This window comes from Hypanus sabinus, chromosome 4, assembly GCF_030144855.1.
Source record: "Hypanus sabinus isolate sHypSab1 chromosome 4, sHypSab1.hap1, whole genome shotgun sequence".
NCBI lineage: Eukaryota > Metazoa > Chordata > Chondrichthyes > Myliobatiformes > Dasyatidae > Hypanus > Hypanus sabinus.
Genome location: NC_082709.1, coordinates 111,879,687 through 111,899,191, shown reverse-complemented (window position 1 = coordinate 111,899,191; position 19,505 = coordinate 111,879,687). Strand labels below are relative to the sequence as shown.

At 40.4% G+C, this 19,505-nt stretch overlaps 1 protein-coding gene across 1 annotated transcript in view; it reads right to left on the bottom strand.

Annotated features, from left to right (window-relative positions):
• Positions 1-543: 543 nt before the first annotated feature.
• kpna3 (karyopherin alpha 3 (importin alpha 4)) overlaps positions 544-19,505 on the bottom strand; it is a 92,758-nt gene continuing 73,796 nt past the window's right edge. The window contains exons 11-17 of the mRNA XM_059967901.1: positions 16,892-17,023; positions 16,157-16,285; positions 14,953-15,057; positions 13,676-13,747; positions 12,352-12,514; positions 12,064-12,158; positions 544-4,345 (exon numbers count right to left, since the gene is read on the bottom strand). Of these exons, the coding sequence (XP_059823884.1) occupies positions 4,247-4,345; positions 12,064-12,158; positions 12,352-12,514; positions 13,676-13,747; positions 14,953-15,057; positions 16,157-16,285; positions 16,892-17,023 (795 nt within the window). The 3' untranslated portion in view covers positions 544-4,246. The remainder of the gene's footprint in view (positions 4,346-12,063; positions 12,159-12,351; positions 12,515-13,675; positions 13,748-14,952; positions 15,058-16,156; positions 16,286-16,891; positions 17,024-19,505) is intronic.

Here is a 19,505-nt window from a genome sequence, read left to right as displayed (position 1 = left end):
AGAAAGACTTTATTAAACAAAGATATGCTGTAACCAGTCTTTACATAAACACAACAGTGAGAGGTGCAAGCTGCTCTATCAATGGCAATACCTACAACAAAATCAATCCTGACTAAATCCCAGCTGTATAATCTGCTCGAGGGTTAGTTGTGCTCATGGTCACCCTGGTGGATTTACCCGGACCCACCTTTCCTAGCCAGGAGACCAGGATGTCAAGCTCTATTGTTGTGCTAAATTGGGACCAGCTAATCAAACAGAACAGGGATCAAGAGGTTTTCAATTCCAGAGGAAGAAAAAAATTGATTAACCAACACACTGAATTTTCAAATTAATGGTTTACATAAAGAATCTCTATTCAAATGTTACAAAGAGAAAATAAAAACTTTTTCAGTGATCATCTTCAGCTACAACTTATAATTTTTGTACATTTTGTGTGAACATGAACCTCGGCCTGGAAAATGTTAAAACGCTGAACAGGATCACCTTTATTAGTATGTACTGTGTCATCATGTTGTGGGTTGAAATCAACAATGAACAAGAAAATAATGAAAGATAATATTGTAATTAACTGTGATATATGCAATACAAAACAGAAAATGATAAATACACAAATCTTTCAACCTCACTGAAACAAGATAGGTTTAATGTATCGGATAGTAATTATGTTCAGGTTTCCAGCATTTTCTGTTTTTATTTCAGATTGCCAGCATTTGTTTTGCCAACCACTGCTTTATCTGTATCGACCTGTTATAAATAAATGTTATATCCTATATCCTCAGGTTCATTAATTTTCCATGAAGTCCCACAGGGATATTTATTTGAAAGTATAATTTCTACACAAATTATACTTGAATGAGTAGTTGATCCTCCACGAGGGCCACTACCTTGTCATGGTTTGGAGGCTTACATGCCTCAATGGCCCGGAGAGCTATGTTGGCTTAAGTCAGGACTTTATGCTTTGGCTCTTGGTAGGGTCACCCATGCCAAGCAGGTCAAACTAAAAGAGGGCCACTGGTCCTCCAGCTTCTGGGATTCTGCTCAGGGCTAACAATCCTGACAGGCAAAACAAAATTGTTATAGAAACAGCAATGAAGAATCCTTCTACATCTGAGTGCGACAGTATTCCTGAGTCTCCACCCGGGACTTGTACGACGGACAGTAACGCAAACCGAGAGGGAGCTGCTGACATGATGAAGGAAGCCCGGAACATCAGCAGAGATGGAGGACCTTCATTGAGGCCCTGAATGCCAGTGATGTAATGGGGAGTAAGTAAGTAAGAAAAGTTGATGATATGTCCATTCTCTGTACATGGCAACTTCATTTTAAAAAATTGCTGCTTAAAAAAAATCACTAATGGAATTAAGGAAATTAGTACAATTATTTTAATGACTTTAAATAACTTACAAACCCTTGCATGTTCAGAAATGCAAAAATAAAAAGGTCAGGCCTAACACTGGCATTTCTCAACAATCTCTAAAAAGCTACGTGTGGATTCTCTACATTAAGCACGTGGCACATATGTTCGTCCCTAGCAAACATACTCCAGTCCATCTGGTAGCTGGAAGCAGCACAGTCAAATTTATCCTCCAAAATATATATAATGAAAACAAAAGCCCAAGTACTGTAGTAAAGGAAAACCCAAGTCTTTCCAGTTGGCATGTAGCTCATCATCCCAAACACTCTGCATTTCCCCGTGTAAATAAGTCCACGACAGGAACCTTACACTTACACTCTGTGAGTAAAATATACATGATCTCTTTTCTCTCTGAAATTTGCTGACCTTCATCTCAGAGGTTACTATGCTTCAATCTTCATGGTCCTACTGAATACATACCATGGAGCCTTTCAGACTAATAATAATGTTTAAATGGAAGTTCCTGATAATTTGGATAAGCATTTTCTAAAAATGAGTTCCTCATAGAGACAGCCCTTTTCAAATCTCCAGATAATTGCAAGTAAGATTGAATTGAGCAGCTTGGAGGATTGGATAGGCAAAGTCCAAATGTCTTATGTGGCTTCAGGGCTGCCAACAGGACATCAACAAGTACCTCAGAAAATGAATTGAAGTGACAGTGTGGATGGGTGGGGAGTGGTTGGAGGGGGTGTGGAATTGTTTTGTCTTTTAGACCTTTAAAATAAGAGGTAGTTTTTAAAAGCTTTAGTTTTAGATTCCATAGTTAATTTGCATAATGATGTATCTTTTCACATAGTAAATCACACACACAACATTTTAAATTCTATATTGTGCGAATGAATATTATGCAGTTACCATATGTAGCAGATTTTACAACATAAAAATATATAGGAAAAACAAAGGCACAATGAAATCCAACTCATTCTTCAGACAGAAGAGCTGAAATGAGCCACCTTAAAGAGAGATTTTAATTTAAAATTTATAAAAAGGATATAAATAAACAAGGCCAAAACACTATTTGTATCATTAAAACAGTTTTATTAGCAAGTAAAAATCTTGCAGTTTTATATGAACTTGTATCACTTAAAGATACAAGATATGGTAATCTTTAAAGTGGCTCAGTCTTGGTGGCAAGGTATTATGATGGATATAAACCTGCACAATTTTGTTCATCAATGAAAAACAATTTATCAGCAGAGCTTTGATTGCATTTTTTCAAATTCAATTACAGTAGATACTGCCCACACTTGATAATGACATTAATCAAATGCAATCTGCTGTCCCTTTACAATAATACTCTGGGGTGGAAGAGGCAGGGAAGGGACCGATACATCCAGTCATCATAGCAACAAACCCCATTCCTGAATGGAGTCACCTAGCCTGATACCCGCAAAACCCACTCTACGCACCTTGAGTATTGTAAATAAAGCATTCGTTGTTAACAGACCAGATGTATACTGAACTGTAAAGCCTCTTTACAGCTTATATAATGCTTAGGTTACATTCTCCATAAAGATTTACATTCCTTTTTATACATTTCATCAATGTTCTAATCATCTGATAAAAAGGTGTGGTTTTAGATCCTTGTCAGTAACACTCAAGTCCATGACCAGATTTAATAAAACAGCTGTTGATTCACAGCCATCAGCAGTATCCACAGTAAGGAACGGTCAATATGTGATGCAAGACTGTCTAAGACTGTGTATCACTGCAAACATGGAAGCTCCACAGTTTAAACCCACTAAAAGTCCAGCAATTTACTTTTTCTACTAGATTGGCTTAACCTGAAATTAAAGAAAATACTGATTCACCTAACAGTTGGAAGCAAGATTCTCAGTAGATGAAATGCTTAATTTTTAAGTGTTTTTTTTCTCTTTTGTGTACACAGATTTGGATTTATCTAACAGAATGAAAATCTAAATGTGAACATGAAATATGGGCGAATCTTGCTTTCAGCTTAAAGCAGAGGCTCAAGTCACATTGATAATAATAACTGCAGTGTGGGTAGAACACCATGAACAGCATCTGTTAAGTACTTCCAAAGAGCAGGGTAGAGAAGAAGAAACACAGGTTCCTAGTAGTGGTTGTAGTAATCAGCAGGGGTTTTTTCCTCATAGAATTTGCATAAACTGTTAAGAAGTCATTATTAAACTTGGCTCCATTCATTAAGTTTAGTTTCCAGCCTAGTCTGAGAGGCAATGCAAGCTTAACAATCTAACATGGATGCAAGCAGGATTTTTTTATATTAACCTCCTTGTGGTAAAAAGACGTTTTTGCAGTCACCAGAAAAATAAAAATCCTGATTTCAATTCATCCAAGGACTACTTTGACCAATGGTGTTTCTACAATATTTCCAAATCCTTCTACTGTAAGCCACAAGGTAAAGTCTTCTAAAAAACCTACTTCACATGTCAAAGCCAACTCTTGCTTCAAGTCCCATTAATAAATACCTAATCATTCAGAAATCTTCCTGTTCTATGTAGAGAGCAACTATCTTGTGTGTCTAATGTGCAACGTTGTAAGTGAGACTGCTATTACTGTCACAGGACTCGGGGACCAAGGAGGAAAAGGTAGAATCACAGGCGATGTTGGGATTACTCTTGTTTTCTGATATGATAGTTACTCATGGGCTCACAAGAATCATGCACACGTGTCAACAATCCGTGTGGTAGCAGATTTTGGCAATTGCTGAGTGATTGATAATTAGACTTTTCAAAAAGCATCAAATGAGATGCGCAGATGTCTCTCGAGCCTCCATCACACTCCTGCTTGGTGAATTTTTTTGCTGTTTTGGGTAGGCAAGGGACAGGGAAGCTACAGCATCTTCTCAGCTTAGAAATTGAACTCCTTCGTTTGAAGGTTCGCTGATGGATCGAAATTGAAAGTTCCAGCTTGAGTTGCTTCAGGAAGAAGACTTGGATCTTCATCAATCTATTGAGAAATGGAATTAATGAGCATTAGATGTAACAAACACTAGAATATACTTTGCAAATTAGTAAAGTAACTGAAGAAGAAACTTAAATTAAGTATGTCAAACTTTAATACAGAAATTATGCTTTCTTTCTATCTAACTCCATTTACTCACAGGAAACATTAATACTTGGGAATATTAAGATCTCCATCGGCAGCTACAAACCATGACTTTGAGTTAAAGCAGCAGCATTTAACCTGAACACTGATTGCAATCAAATAGCCACTATGAAACAAGAAATCTAAGCAGTTATTAAAAGTAATATCCAAAGGAGTGAATACACTACTATACTGAGCAAAAGTTAATATTCATTTGCAACCAGATAGCTTGAAAGACCAGGTCAAATATATAAGAAAATCAAGTTTCATTATTGGGAAGATTAACATCTCACCATTAGTGCCAGACATGCTATCTACAAACCCCATTTCCAGAAAAGTTGGGATATTTTCCAAAATGCAATAAAAACAAAAATCTGTGATATGTTAATTCACGTGAACCTTTATTTAACTGACAAAAGTACAAAGAAAAGATTTTCAATAGTTTTACTGACCAACTTAATTGTATTTTGTAAATATACACAAATTTAGAATTTGATGGCTGCAACACACTCAACAAAAGTTGGGACAGATTTAAAATAAGATTGAAAAGTACACAGAATATTCAAGTAACACTGGTTTGGAAGACTCCACATTAAGCAGGCTAATTGGTAGCAGGTGAGGTATCATGACTGGGTATAAAAGTAGCATCCATCAAAGGCTCAGTCTTTCCAAGCAAGGATGGGTCGTGGCTCACCCCTTTGTGACAAAATTCGTGAGAGAATTGTTAGTCAGTTCAAAAGGAACATTTCCCAATGCAAGATTGCAGAGAATTTAGGTCTCTCAACATCTACAGTACATAATATTGTGAAAAGATTCAGAGAATTCAGAGACATCTCAGTGCGTAAAGGGCAAGGTCGGAAACCACTGTGAATGCGCGTGATCTTCAAGACCTCAAGCGGCACTGCCTAAGAAACCGTCATGCTACTGTGACAATTATAGCCACCTGGGCTCAGGAGTACTTCGGAAAACCATTGTCACTTAACACAGTCCGTCGCTGCATCCAGAAATGCAACTTGACACTGTATTACGCAAGGAGGAAGCCATACATCAACTCTATGCAGAAACATCGGCGAGTTCTCTGGGCCCGAGCTCATCTCAGATGGACCGAAAGACTGTGGAACTGTGTGCTGTGGTCAGATGAGTCCACATTTCAGCTAGTTTTCGGAAAAAACGGGCGTCAAGTTCTCCGTGCCAAAGATGAAAACGACCATCCTGATTGTTATCAGCGAAAGGTGCAAAAGCCAGCATCTATGATGGTATGGGGGTGCATCAGAGCCCACGGCATGGGTGAGTTGCATGTATGTGAAGGTACCATTGACTATGAGGCGTATATTAGGATTTTAGAGACATATGTTGCCATCAAGGCGACGTCTCTTCCCAGGACATCCATGCTTATTTCAGCAGGACAATGCCAGACCACATTCTGCACGGGCTACAACAGCGTGGCTTTGCAGACACAGAGTGCGTGTGCTTGACTGGCCTGCTGCCAGTCCAGACCTATCTCCTATTGAAAATGTATGGCACATCATGAAGAGGAGAATCAGACAACGGAGACCACAGACTGTTGAGCAGCTTAAGTCTTATATCAAGCAAGGATGGACAAAATTTCCAATTGCAAATCTACTACAATTAGTATCCTCAGTTCCAAAATGATTAAAAAGTGTTATTAAAAGGAAATGTGATGTAACAGAATGGTAAACATGCCTCTGTCCCAACTTTTGTTGAGTGTGTTGCAGCCATCAAATTCTAAATTTGTGTATATTTACAAAATACAATTAAGTTGGTCAGTAAAACTATTGAAAATCTTTTCTTTGTACTTTTGTCAGTTAAATAAAGGTTCACGTGAATTAACATATCACAGATTTTTGTTTTCATTGCATTTTGGAAGATATCCCAACTTTTCTGGAAATGGGGTTTGTACAAACTTTGAGATGAGATGTACCAGGACTTATAACTCCAGAGTTACGTTAACCTGCAAACTCTGACTGCACTATTTGACTGTCAGCTCATTCAGCATAGACTGAGGGGGGAGAAAAAGAAAACAGAGAATTTCAAATCTGATTGTTCAGCTCCTCATTAGGTAAACATAAAAGGATCCAGTCTACTGCACCCAGTAGAACATAAAGCACAGTGCAATTCAATCATGATGCAGGGATAAAAACAAAGAAAACTGAATTAAGCAAAAATTCCTTCTTACTCCTTTCCATGCACACGCTCTCAATGAGTTCACCTATTTAGTTGCTGAAAAGTGGATTCTGAAACATCCTGCTTTGATCCCTAGATTAGGCAAGCTAGTGACCTCATCAGCAAGAATACTACAGCTGCCACGGATGTCCCTAGGGTTGGGCTAAAATGGCCAGGGTTCCCAGCCATGTGCATCTGTGGAAGACATACATGATCCAAATTTAATGTTCTGAATTAGGCTCAGTTACACAGAACTGCCAGCAATCACATATTAAAAAGGTCTAATTGACGGTGCTAGAGAATCAGACTTGCTAACAGGGCAACAAGAAAAACAAAGAAAAGCATTATGCCAACAAATAGTGTAACTGAAGTTCCAGATATCTTTCCATAAATGCTTCACCGGTAAATAAATAATTTGTGCTGTCTTTACGACAGTTATTTAGTTTATAATATTTTCGCTTAGTAATTCATTCAATAGTATTTTCTAGTTAGAATTAGAAGTGTTTAAAGTGTATTCATTGCATGTAAAATATATCGGCATGCGATGACGTCACATCCGGTTTCGCCGCGTCTTGTGGGAAAACACCGGTTTGAAATCAGCGCGAGGGTGGGGGCTTTCCACGAGGCTCACCTGAGCACAAGCAGTTTTGCAGGCATGAGAAATCACAGTGAGAGCAACGCTGTAAGTTAATAGATAATCGATATATTGAACTAAGATGTTAATGCTGATCCTGTTAGAGGTAACGACGGTAGATAATGTTTATGCTTTCGTTAGTTAAAGAGTCGCGGATAGTTTGCATGGAAGTGTATTTAAAGTAGTGAATGGAGCAGGTAAACTCTCCCTGTATACTGCACCTTAGTGTAATGTAGTTATAGTCACCTTTGCAAGTATTTACACTTGAAATGTGATATTAAGGAAGGAACAAATACTGTATCAATCCTGTATTGTTTTATCAACAGTTTTCACCATATGTTAATGTGAAGAGTGAACAGTAAATGGTTAATCTTACTGCGATCTGGTTCTTATTAACTGTGGTTTATCCGGACGTTAAATTCGGCGTTTCGTTACACCCGAAGGAGAACGTTACAGTGAAAAAGCGGCATTATCAGGTGTTTCAAGTGCTGCAATGTCAGCTCAATCCAGCATCAAGTCGACGCCGCCCAGCGACAAGGGCAGTAAACCGACATCAAGTAAGCCCACCCAGGCGTTATCAGGTGTTCCAAGTGCTGCAATGTCAGCTCGATCCGGGATCAAGTCGATGGCGCCCAGCGACAAGGGCAGTAGAACGACATCAAGTAAGTCCACACAGGCAAGAGCCAAGGCAGAAGCCGCCAAGGTGCGACTGCATTACGCCAAACAAGAGGCAGTTTTGAAAATGAAACTGGCCACCAAAGAAGCCGAAAAGGCTGCCAAAGAGAAGAGGCCGCCAGAGAAGCCGAAACCCAGTTGGAAATGACAAAAATATCGACAGAGTTGCATGTGCTGCAGCTAGAAGGAGAAGGAGAAGCTGCCAGGGTGGAAGCAGAGTACATAGAAGAAGCTGAAGGGTCGCGTGATCTGACCGAAACAAGTTCTGCTTTGGAAAGGACCAGACTGGAACGCACGAGCGACTATGTACAATATCAAGCAGACAGGCAGGCTCGTCTCCCCTCTCCATACCTATTCGATAACTTCCCCAGCTACGAGGAAGAGAATTTACCCTCGCGGCCCCGCGATGAAGTCAAGAATGAAAGAGCTGACAACCGATATACTTTGACACCAAAGTTACAAAGTTCGATGCGAAGAGACGCGGAGGTTGAATCCAGGATGGCAAATTCCATGAGAAACGTGCGTTCTCAGTCATACGGGCGCCAACGTACTTCTCCAGCCCGCATGCCGCTTGCAGCCGATCCCACGCTGCAGTATTTAGCACGACGGGATCTCGTCACTTCGGGACTGTACCAGTTTGACGATAAACCCGAAAATTACCGTGCTTGGCTCTCCACATTCACCAACGTGATTGACGGGGTCCAGCTCAGTGCAACCCAAAGGTTGGACCTTATGGCGAAATGGCTGGGGAAAGAATCACGCGACCAGGTGAGACGCATGCGTTCAGTGTACATCAACAAACCTGAGCTAGCCTTAAGCGAAGCGTGGGAGAGACTTTGGGAGAGATATGGGGCCCCCGACATTATTGAAGCGGCGCTATATCGACGTCTGGGAAACTTTCCTAAGGTGTCAGCCAAAGATCACTTTAAGTTAAGAGAATTCGGAGATTTACTCATGGAGATCCAAGGCGCCAAAGAAGATGGCTATTCAGCTGGTTTAGTATTCCTAGATACTCCATCCGGGATTAGACCAATTGTGGACAAACTTCCATTTGGGCTGCAGGACAAGTGGCTGACTGTTGCCTCAGAGTACAAGGAAGACCACGATGGTCGATTTCCTCCCTTTGAGCTCCTCGCTAGGTTTGTGTGCAAGGAGGCGAAGAGGCGAAACGACCCTAGCCTTGTAGGTCCAGGAAGCAGTTCGATTTACACCAAGCCAGGCAGATCCGTTTCGAATGTTTTCAACATTGATAAACCCGTGTCAGTGCTCAAGACCGAAGCCCTTACAACTAACAACGACCCTGGCAAGTATTGTCCATTGCATAACAAACCTCACCCCCTGAAAGCATGCAGAATGTTTAGGGAAAAACCCCTTGAAGAGAGGACGGCTCTTCTCAAGGAGAAAAGAATATGTTTTAGATGCTGTTCCTCAACCTCTCACCTCGCCAGAGAGTGTACGATCGCCGTGAAGTGTCCGGAATGTGGCAGCCCAGATCACGTCGAGGCCATGCATCCCGACCTGTCACCACAAACCGAGAGCGCTCCTTCACCCCCACAACAGGACGGCGGGGAGGGAGAGGCTCACTCTAGGTCAATAGCTGTCAGCACGAACTGTACAGAAGTTTGCGGTCAAGCTCAGTCAAGTCGTTCTTGTTCCAAGATCTGCCTCACTAAGGTGTACCCTAAAGGAGCCAAAGACAAGGCCATCAAAGCCTATGTGATTCTGGATGATCAGAGCAATCGTTCACTAGTCAGTCCAGAGTTCTTTAAATTGTTCAACATTGAGAGTGAGCGGTTCCCATACTACCTCAAAACTTGCTCAGGCAACATGGAAACCCAAGGAAGGAAGGCAGAAGGCATCCAGATCGAGTCCCTGGATGGTAAAGTCGTCATCTGTCTCCCTCCGCTCTTAGAGTGCAATGAAATCATGAATAACCGCGCTGGGATCCCGACACCAAGTGCGGTGCTACACCAGCCGCATCTCCACCACATCGCCAAACACATCCCAGAACTGGATCCGAAAGCGGAAATACTCCTGCTATTAGGAAAAGATGTTATCCAGGTACACAAGGTTAGGCAGCAGATCAATGGACCACTCAACGCCCCCTTCGCGCAACGTCTGGATCTGGGCTGGGTGGTGATAGGAGAGGTGTGTCTCGGTGACGTACACAAACCGATGGTTAACACACTCAAGACCAATGTGCTAGAGAGTGGCCGCCATTCAATCTTTCAACCCTGCCCGAGTGTCCCGTGCATCAAGGAAGCACAACAAGGCGTTAACAAGCGCGAGGCAAGCGACGAGTCGCTGGGCCAGTCAGTCTTCGCTCTAACGAAGTATGACAACAAACTTGCACAATCAGCTCAAGATACCATTTCTTTAAAAATCAAAGACACCAAGGTCTTCAGAGATGAAGCAAATAATGGGGTTGCCCCATTGCCAATCAGAGAACCACGCCAGCGCTCACCAGATAACAAAGAGCAGGCAGTCAAACGGTTCACGTCCTTACGGAAAACCCGGAAAAGGAAACCTGAGATGCAGCAACGCACCCGATTGGCCCACGAGGTACTGTGCACCCTAATGGCAGAGGTCACAGCCATTATAAATGCACAATCATTCCTACCTGTGTCTTCTGACCCAGAAAACCCCTTTATACTTTCGCCATCAACGCTCCTTACGCAGAAGGCAGGAGCACCTCCTCCACCAGGAGACTTCTCAGACAAGGATTTGTACACAAAGCAATGGAGACAAGTCCAGGCTCTGGCAAATCAGTTCTGGTCCCGCTGGAGACAGAAATATCTACCCTCGTTGCAACAGAGACGAAAGTGGACAGAACCCCGTAGGAATCTTCAAGTTGGAGACTTAGTCCTGCTCAGGGACAAGCAAGCCACCCGCAACAGCTGGCCAACGGCCAGAATCACTGCTACATTCCCTAGCGAGGATGGACATGTCAGGAAGATCGAATTGAAGACTACCGACCAAGGCGATGTGAAAATTTACCAAAGGCCAGTTACAGAAGTTATTCTACTTCTACCCAATGACTGATTAAGAGACTAAGTTTTGTACTCTGCTCATTGTGACCTTACGAAGGTCAAGCGGGGAGTGTGCTGTCTTTACGACAGTTATTTAGTTTATAATATTTTCGCTTAGTAATTCATTCAATAGTATTTTCTAGTTAGAATTAGAAGTGTTTAAAGTGTATTCATTGCATGTAAAATATATCGGCATGCGATGACGTCACATCCGGTTTCGCCGCGTCTTGTGGGAAAACACCGGTTTGAAATCAGCGCGAGGGTGGGGGCTTTCCACGAGGCTCACCTGAGCACAAGCAGTTTTGCAGGCATGAGAAATCACAGTGAGAGCAACGCTGTAAGTTAATAGATAATCGATATATTGAACTAAGATGTTAATGCTGATCCTGTTAGAGGTAACGACGGTAGATAATGTTTATGCTTTCGTTAGTTAAAGAGTCGCGGATAGTTTGCATGGAAGTGTATTTAAAGTAGTGAATGGAGCAGGTAAACTCTCCCTGTATACTGCACCTTAGTGTAATGTAGTTATAGTCACCTTTGCAAGTATTTACACTTGAAATGTGATATTAAGGAAGGAACAAATACTGTATCAATCCTGTATTGTTTTATCAACAGTTTTCACCATATGTTAATGTGAAGAGTGAACAGTAAATGGTTAATCTTACTGCGATCTGGTTCTTATTAACTGTGGTTTATCCGGACGTTAAATTCGGCGTTTCGTTACACCCGAAGGAGAACGTTACATAATTGATTCCCTTATTATTAAGTAACTTCTTTGTCTCTCTCAAATATACTCCACAATGAAGCATATGCAACTATCTAGAAACAATAATTTCATAGACTAAGAACCCCATAAGAAATTTCACTTCATAAAACCTCACTAGTCTGTGTCATAAGCAAAGCAAAACCAGGACCCAACACGTATAAAACACGCAAATTCTGATCTCAGTGCTAGAAGGTGAGATACACATTTATGCAGTTGAAGAACACATTTCCCTTGAAATCAAACTACCTACAAGCTAAACCAACTTTGTGGAAGAACATTATTTTCTACTTACATCGTCACCGGAGAAGTACTGATCAATTATTTCATACGCTAGTTTATAAATCTCTTCATTTTCATGCTGTTGCAGAGCTTCTATTTTTTCCAGACCTAGAGAAAGAAAAATTAGATGTCATTGAAACAATTGTGAAGATTATAGCCAATTTTGGATTGCTAATGGAGCACAAACTTACATAACAATTCATCTACAATCTAGACTTACACATTTTCAGTTAAATGATTAAGAACAACACAGCTAAAACTGAAATGGATCTGAATGAGAAAATCAAGCTCTGAAAATTACCTCCACATTCCTCTATCACTTCTGCTATTGTGCTTGCTTCTTCTCCAGCCATTTTTAGGATATTGTTCAGTCCATCAAGCACAACCTGCACTACCTGAGTATCTTTCACTCCCAGTAAATTGCAGAAAGGCGGGATTACATTTTGCTGTACAAGATACTCAACCTAGAACAAAAGATAAACATTTATGTTTAATATTTTAGACCAACTCATTTATAAATGGCACTTTCAAATTATTTCCCTTGACCCTCATTAATTCCAGAGGAATCAGAAGAGGTTCCATAGGAGGTTCAGGTGAAGTGAAAGGCTTAATGCAATCAGAAGTGTTTGGTCTCTCTGCGAGTTCAGAAAGATGGGGGTGGGGACCAGTTCTTATTTAAACCTAGTGGGTACTGAAAAGCAAAGAGTGGACATGGAGAGGTAGGTTCCATTAGTAGAAGAGTTGAGGATCCAAGGGCACAGCCACAGAATAAAGGGAAGTCCATTTGTAACGGAAGTAAAGAAGGACCTTTTCTACCAAAGAGTTGTGAATCTATGGAATTCATTGCACAGATGGTTGTGGAGGCCAAGCATTGTGTGTATTTAAGATAAAGGCTGAATTCCTGATTGGTCAAGTTCTAGAATGGGTAACAATAAACATCTGCCAATGTTGGAAATCCAGAGGAACGCACACAAAATGTTGGAGAAACTCAGTAGGTTAGGCAGCATCTATGGAAAGGAATAAACTGTTAACTTTTCAGGCTGAGACCCTTCATCAGGACTGATGGAAGTTCTCAGCTTAGAATGTCGACTGTTTATTCCTTTCCAAGGGATGGACAAGAAGCTGTACTGTTATTAGTGGTTGAACCAGAAAGTAATGTACCTCCAATTACAGACTGATATCTTTAAATAGGAGAACTGAGCATAAAAGCAAAAACATAATGCTATGATTATACATACATCTAATTAGGCATCACACCTGATTTCAGTGTTATATTTTCAGAAGCAGAGCAATATAGATTAACTACAATGCACCTGGGAAGAGACACTTGAGCTTTGACCCACATACACTTGGCTTTCTTTACAAGGGAAGTTAAAATATCTGATTTTGGTGCCTGTGATAAGCAAAACCCAGAAAAATAGCTAAAGCAACAATACAATACTGCCACCAAAAGATTAATGGTAGAGGATAGGAGAACTTCTTCTGTGCTAGAGTTAGCTCACAAATTAGTGATACTATGTAAAATTAGGATCTGTAAAAAAGGGAATGAATAAAAAGGGAATGGCAAAAAGGTAAAAACGAGTGAAAGTCATGATTCTTTGACTGCAGAAGTATTTTTCACTTACTTGCTCCTTTTTGCCGCTAATTGTCAAGTTACTGATCGCCCACGCAGCTTCTTTTTGAGTTCCAAAATCTCCCTGCAGTGAAACAAAGCGCAACTCAACTTTCACTGCACCATTAACAAAAATGCAGCCTCAGTAACCATTTCAAACTATTGACTCTCAACATTCAAATAAATTAGAGTTTAATTAAGGGTTCTATTTTATGAATGCTTCGACAAAGAAACAGACTGATGGTCAAGTGGAAAATGAAAATGCTGTGCAAATGCAGTCTACAATGAAGAAAACTTTTACTTCACTTCATATCATCAGGTTCTTACATTATACTAACAGAACTAAGTCCCAAAGTAAAATAAGTTAAAACTGCAAAAAAGAAATTCAAGTACAGATCACCTGCAGGATAGGGTCCAGTTCCTGTGAACTGCTTGTAACCTGAACAGCTCATTAGTTAGAAATGTGGTTGTGAACTGAGTTCCAACATGGTAGAAGATGCCTGCAGCTCTGCAGATGGCAAATTCACATGACCAGTTTCCCAAATTTACGTTCATCTTTGCAGGATATATAAAAGATGGTGAGTATTTGCATTTAGTTTAACACTATTATAAAGTGTATTTGTGAAACACTTTCACCCAAACCACTTGAGCACAATATCCTGCCATTCTAGATCAGGCCACAAAAGATGACTGCATGCTGAAGACTCCAGATTTGGGCTGTAAGAAATTTGGCACGTCCCCTTTGACCCTCAGCCATTTTCACTGATGCACCATAGAAAGCGTTCTATCTGGATGCATAATGGCTTGGTATGTCAACTGCTCTGTCTGTGACCATAACATCAGAGAAACCAGCCTCCAATGGGCTCTGCAGACATCTCTTGCTGACTTGGCAAAGCAGCCAGTATAATCAAAGACCCCACTCACCACAGGCATTCTCTTTTCACCCCTCCTGCCGGGCAGAAGACACAGATGCCTGAAAGCAGGTACCATCAGGCTCGAAGATAGCTTCTAACCCACTGTTATAAGTCTAATGAGTGGTCTCTAATATGATATGCTGGACTCTTCACCTCACAATCTACCTCATTATAACCTATTGTCTGCCTGCACTGAACATCTCTGTAACTTTAAATTTTTTATTCTGCATTCTGTTATTGTTTTCTCTAGTACTACCCCAGTGCACTAATATGACATTAATAAATTAATTTACTAATTTTATTTAATTAAAATATTCCCATTATTTAGTTTCAAGTTAAAACCGAATCTATGCAAAGTTCTCATCTTTTTGCTTACCTTCGCCAGCTGATGAATAATCATGGGAATCAAACCAGCATCTATCACAGCTTGCACTTGCAGCTGGTTTCCTGCTGTGATGTTGGAGAGGAACCACACTGCCTCCTGCCAAAAACAATTTGTACAAAATATCAACTATGGATTCCGTTCACCAATCAACCAATAATTTCTTGCAGATTAGGTACATGCATACTAGCATGATAAGATTCAAAGGGCTTCCAAAGTTCGATCTCCAATGATCTCAGCTATTCTCACACAGGTTCTAGACACGAAGCACTATGTGAAACCAAGCAGCAACCAACGGACGTGCAGCAGATACAGGGTAGTGAGAAAGACACTAGTTTTGGACGTTGGATGATTAGGTATGGTCTGTTGTTAAAGTCTTAGCAGATCCAATGTGTCCAGAAAGTATGAATATTCAACTACAACATTTCCATATTTGTGGTCAAAGTAAATTTATTATCAAAGTACATTTATATCATCATATGCAGCCCTGAGACTCAGCGCTGGAACCACATTCTGTTTGTTTGCTACCGTTCACAAGTACACGTGGCAGGACTAAAGAGTTTCTGTACAGTGATTGTTTAACAATTTCTACTGCAGCCCACTTCTGGTGTCCTGCAGCTTCACCCTACTTTTAGGTAATCGTGGTGCTGCATGTCCTTCCACATTCTTCACTGAACCAGTGTAAATCCAGCAATGGTATAGTGATGCATTTGCAGGACTATAAAGTTACGGATTATAGCGGTGATCAATTTCATGATGTTGACATTTCACTAAGCCTCATGGACTCACATTTTTCAAATGCATTTAATAAACATGCACTACACTCAGCTCAATTTGGCAAAGTGAACTCAGGCTTTAGATTAAGGGAAATTGAGAGGAGAATATTAAAATGCTGTCAGCGATGTTACAGGAAGGGAGGGGGAGAAAAGACTTTTTGGAGAGAAGGGATAAGTAAATCTATCCATGTCAACAACTGTTAAGAACTGCAAGAGGAAAAAGAGGTCCTTCTTCGCCAAAAGAAAAGAAACAAACTGAGACCGTCAGAATGACCAAATCTCCAACTGCTGAAAGTGGCAACAATTTGAGATCCACCAAATGAAATGTTGTTAATGCTAACATAACAGTATACTAACTACATCTTGTCACTGTCACAAGACTGATGCCATCAGCAGTGCCAAAATGTCAGTTCTCTTTTTACCTTGTTGATCTTCTCTTTAGGATGGGTCAGGAGATTGGGAAAGTGTGATAGTACATCACAGTTCAGAACAACTTGTGTCTGTTCATCTGTACCCGTCACTATGTTGCCGACTGCTCTCAAGGCAGCTGTCTGTATGCAAGAGGGAAAACAGATAATGACATACTAATCTTATGCATAGTTATTTAACTTGCTCAATAAAATTACAAGCTTTGTAATTATTGATTTTAACTATTTTTAAAAACAATTCTTGTTCTGAATTATTACGGTTACTTCATCATTATTATTCCCACCACACATTTCCCAACATTCCCCTATGCAGATTAACTTGAGCTGTGATTAAGAAGCAAGGTGCTGTTTTCTCTCTCTTCCACCCTTAGTAACTGATCTCAAACATAAAGGTCATTTTACATATCAATACAATCTGTAGAAGAAAGTGCATTACCACTGAGAACAAAAGAATTATCCACACCCTGTGCACTCAGCCCACAAAAGGAAAATTCCTACAATACACCCTGTTATGTCACTGTATTTAACCCACAGTATTTAAGACTCAACCAATATGAGAAATTAAGTACTTACACTAAGGCTGTAATAACAAAAGAAAAATATAAGGAAGGGGAGAAAGTCTTTACAGAAAAATATAACCTGCACTCATAGTAGTCAAAAATAGTTTGTTCATTTTTTTTCACTTCTACTGTTCATTTGGACAGTGTAATCTTTATCATGCTTTCTTACCTGAACTTTGACCTCTTGGTGACTTAGAAGTGGAACAAGGAAAGGCACCACACCCGAGTCGATCACCATCTGTATTTGTTCATTACCTCCATCTGTCAGGTAGGACAAAGCCCAGACTGTATCCACAAGTATCTTGAATATATTAAAAGAAATAATTAGATCTCATCAAAATAACAAAAGCTTAACACTGCCAATAGGGAAAATTCATTCAGTTATGAAGTTGTAACCTGTACTACCTCATGATATGAATGAATTGACTGCATTTAACAGGATGTTAAGTACATACATTGATAAAAAATGGTATATTTACAATGAAAATAATAAATAAGAAGGGTCTCACACAGAGCGTCACCAAGAATAGCTGGTAGGTAAATGGTCCATTTCTGGGCCACAAGTACAATGTGACTGTAGCAAGATGGAACATTAGTGTATTTCATCTCTACAAAATAAACTACTTGACAGAACATTAATGACTGTGGATGTTAAATAACTCAATACTCTACTACAAAGAAGGCCTCACTTCTGGTTGGCAGAGGGGGAATGGCTAAAAGCTCAGCCAATTGCAGGTTGGTTGAAATGTTCCTGTTTGTTTCCATCAATCCCTGCAGCTTTCAATAGTTAAAAGTCCAATAATTTCTTGAGACATCAAATGGAAAATACCCACATAAATTTAATAATCCCACCTTTCAGCACTTGCACCATAGCCCTGCAGGTCCCATGCCTTCAAATATATGGCGGGCACTTTTTAAAATGTGGTACAGTTTTCCATTTCTACCATCCTTTGAGGGACTGAAATCCATACAATTCCCACCATCCTGGTGGTCAAAAAATATCCTCGCCTCTAATCCTTCTATTTACTTCAAATCAGAGACCCTCAATTTTTAATCTTATTATCAAGGGAAACGGGCAATTCCTATTTACTATATGTCCTAATTTTAAATACAGGCAGTCCCTGGGTTACGTATGAGTTCCGTTCCTTAGTCCGCCTTTAAGTCGGAACAAGTACATCCGGTATTATTTAGCGTCAAACGTTTGTCTTAGTATATAGTATATATTTTACCTTTTTTTCCTTAATATATTTTTTCTTAAAATACTTAAGAAACATATGTATTCCAATAATTAAACCACTGCGTTGCTTAGTAATAATTGTAGCTTTCATCAGGGCAGGGCCTTCACATGCTCACTTTATCTGTTATCCTTTAAAATTGTTCCGATCGTTGAGACTGTAGCCTAACGCTTTTCCAATGACCGATGGCATTTCATCTCTTTCCAAACACTTTATTATTTCCACTTTATTTTCAATCGCGATCGCTTCCCGTCAATGGAACAGAAACACTGTTGGCGGCGGGTCCCGAGCCCTGCCGGCTCCCGAGGTCCGCTGGGTCCTAAGGACCACGCACTGAGATGGGCTAAATGGGACAAGTGGGGGCTGTGCTGGGTTTGGGTATTTGATCCTCCACAATATTCCTCGTGGGAATTTAAACTGGAGGTGGCAGGTTTTTTTTTACAAGGTTGAGTTGCGAGCTCGACATCAACCCAGCACGGGTGGTACGGGAATCACTGGATCGACATCAACCCGGCACGGGAGCGGTCTGGCACTGGATCAAACTCGGGAACCTCCATTCTCAAGCCTGGCGCTGATCTCACTGCTCCACCAGCCGACTAGAATGGTGGGGGGGTGGGGGCAGGCAGGGTCATGGTGAATTTTACTAAGAAAATTTTAAGCCAAATACAAAGTTAAACCCTCAACACAGTGTCAATGGCAATGGCTTAAAATGGCAGATGGCGTTCTCCTTCCTTGGTTCGTAAGTACTAGTTGTCCGTAAGTCGGACGTTCGTAACTCGGGGACTACCTGTACCTCAATTAACTGTCCCTTTAAGCCTCCTTTGTTTGTCCATCCAATTTGTCTTCATAACTAACTGTTCCAGTAATGGTCCTCAAATCTCTTCCACAGTGCAATTGCATTACATAATGCTCAAGCTGTGACCTAACTACTGTTGTACACATTCACTGTATAACCTGGCTACTCTAAAATTCAGCATCCAATAAAGGAGAGCATGCTGTATACCTTTTTAGTCACCTTGCTAATCTATTTTGCTACCTTTAAGAACACCAAGGTCCTACCAGTCATCATATATTCCCTTGCTTTGTTGAAGCTCTCTAATTGAAATATCTCTTTCATTGATAACATTTGCTACTTTTCTGTTTAACTAACCTCAGAGTACTTGCTTGGATTTTACCTGTCAAGTTTTTGTCCCCTGTTTTTCTAATTTTCCTTTTCATTTCTATAAAAAGTTTACTCTAGTTAGCTGCATACTGTCTGTAGATTTTATCAATTTAGCAGATGTTTGCCAATAGACTTAAACTGCAGGTTACCCTCTGTAATGTCTTCTTCACAACTTTCCTACCCAGCTTTGTCATCAGCAAATTTAGCACACTAAAAGTGTGTTTACACAATCATTTCTACAATTGAGGCCGCAGCACCGATTCCTATAGAACCCGTTACATCATGCTACCAGAAAAAGAGCCATCCACTTTCCAAACTGGTTTAAATCTGCCATAATGATATAAATAAACCAGCCAATAAAGGCACAAATCCCTGAGAATGACTGC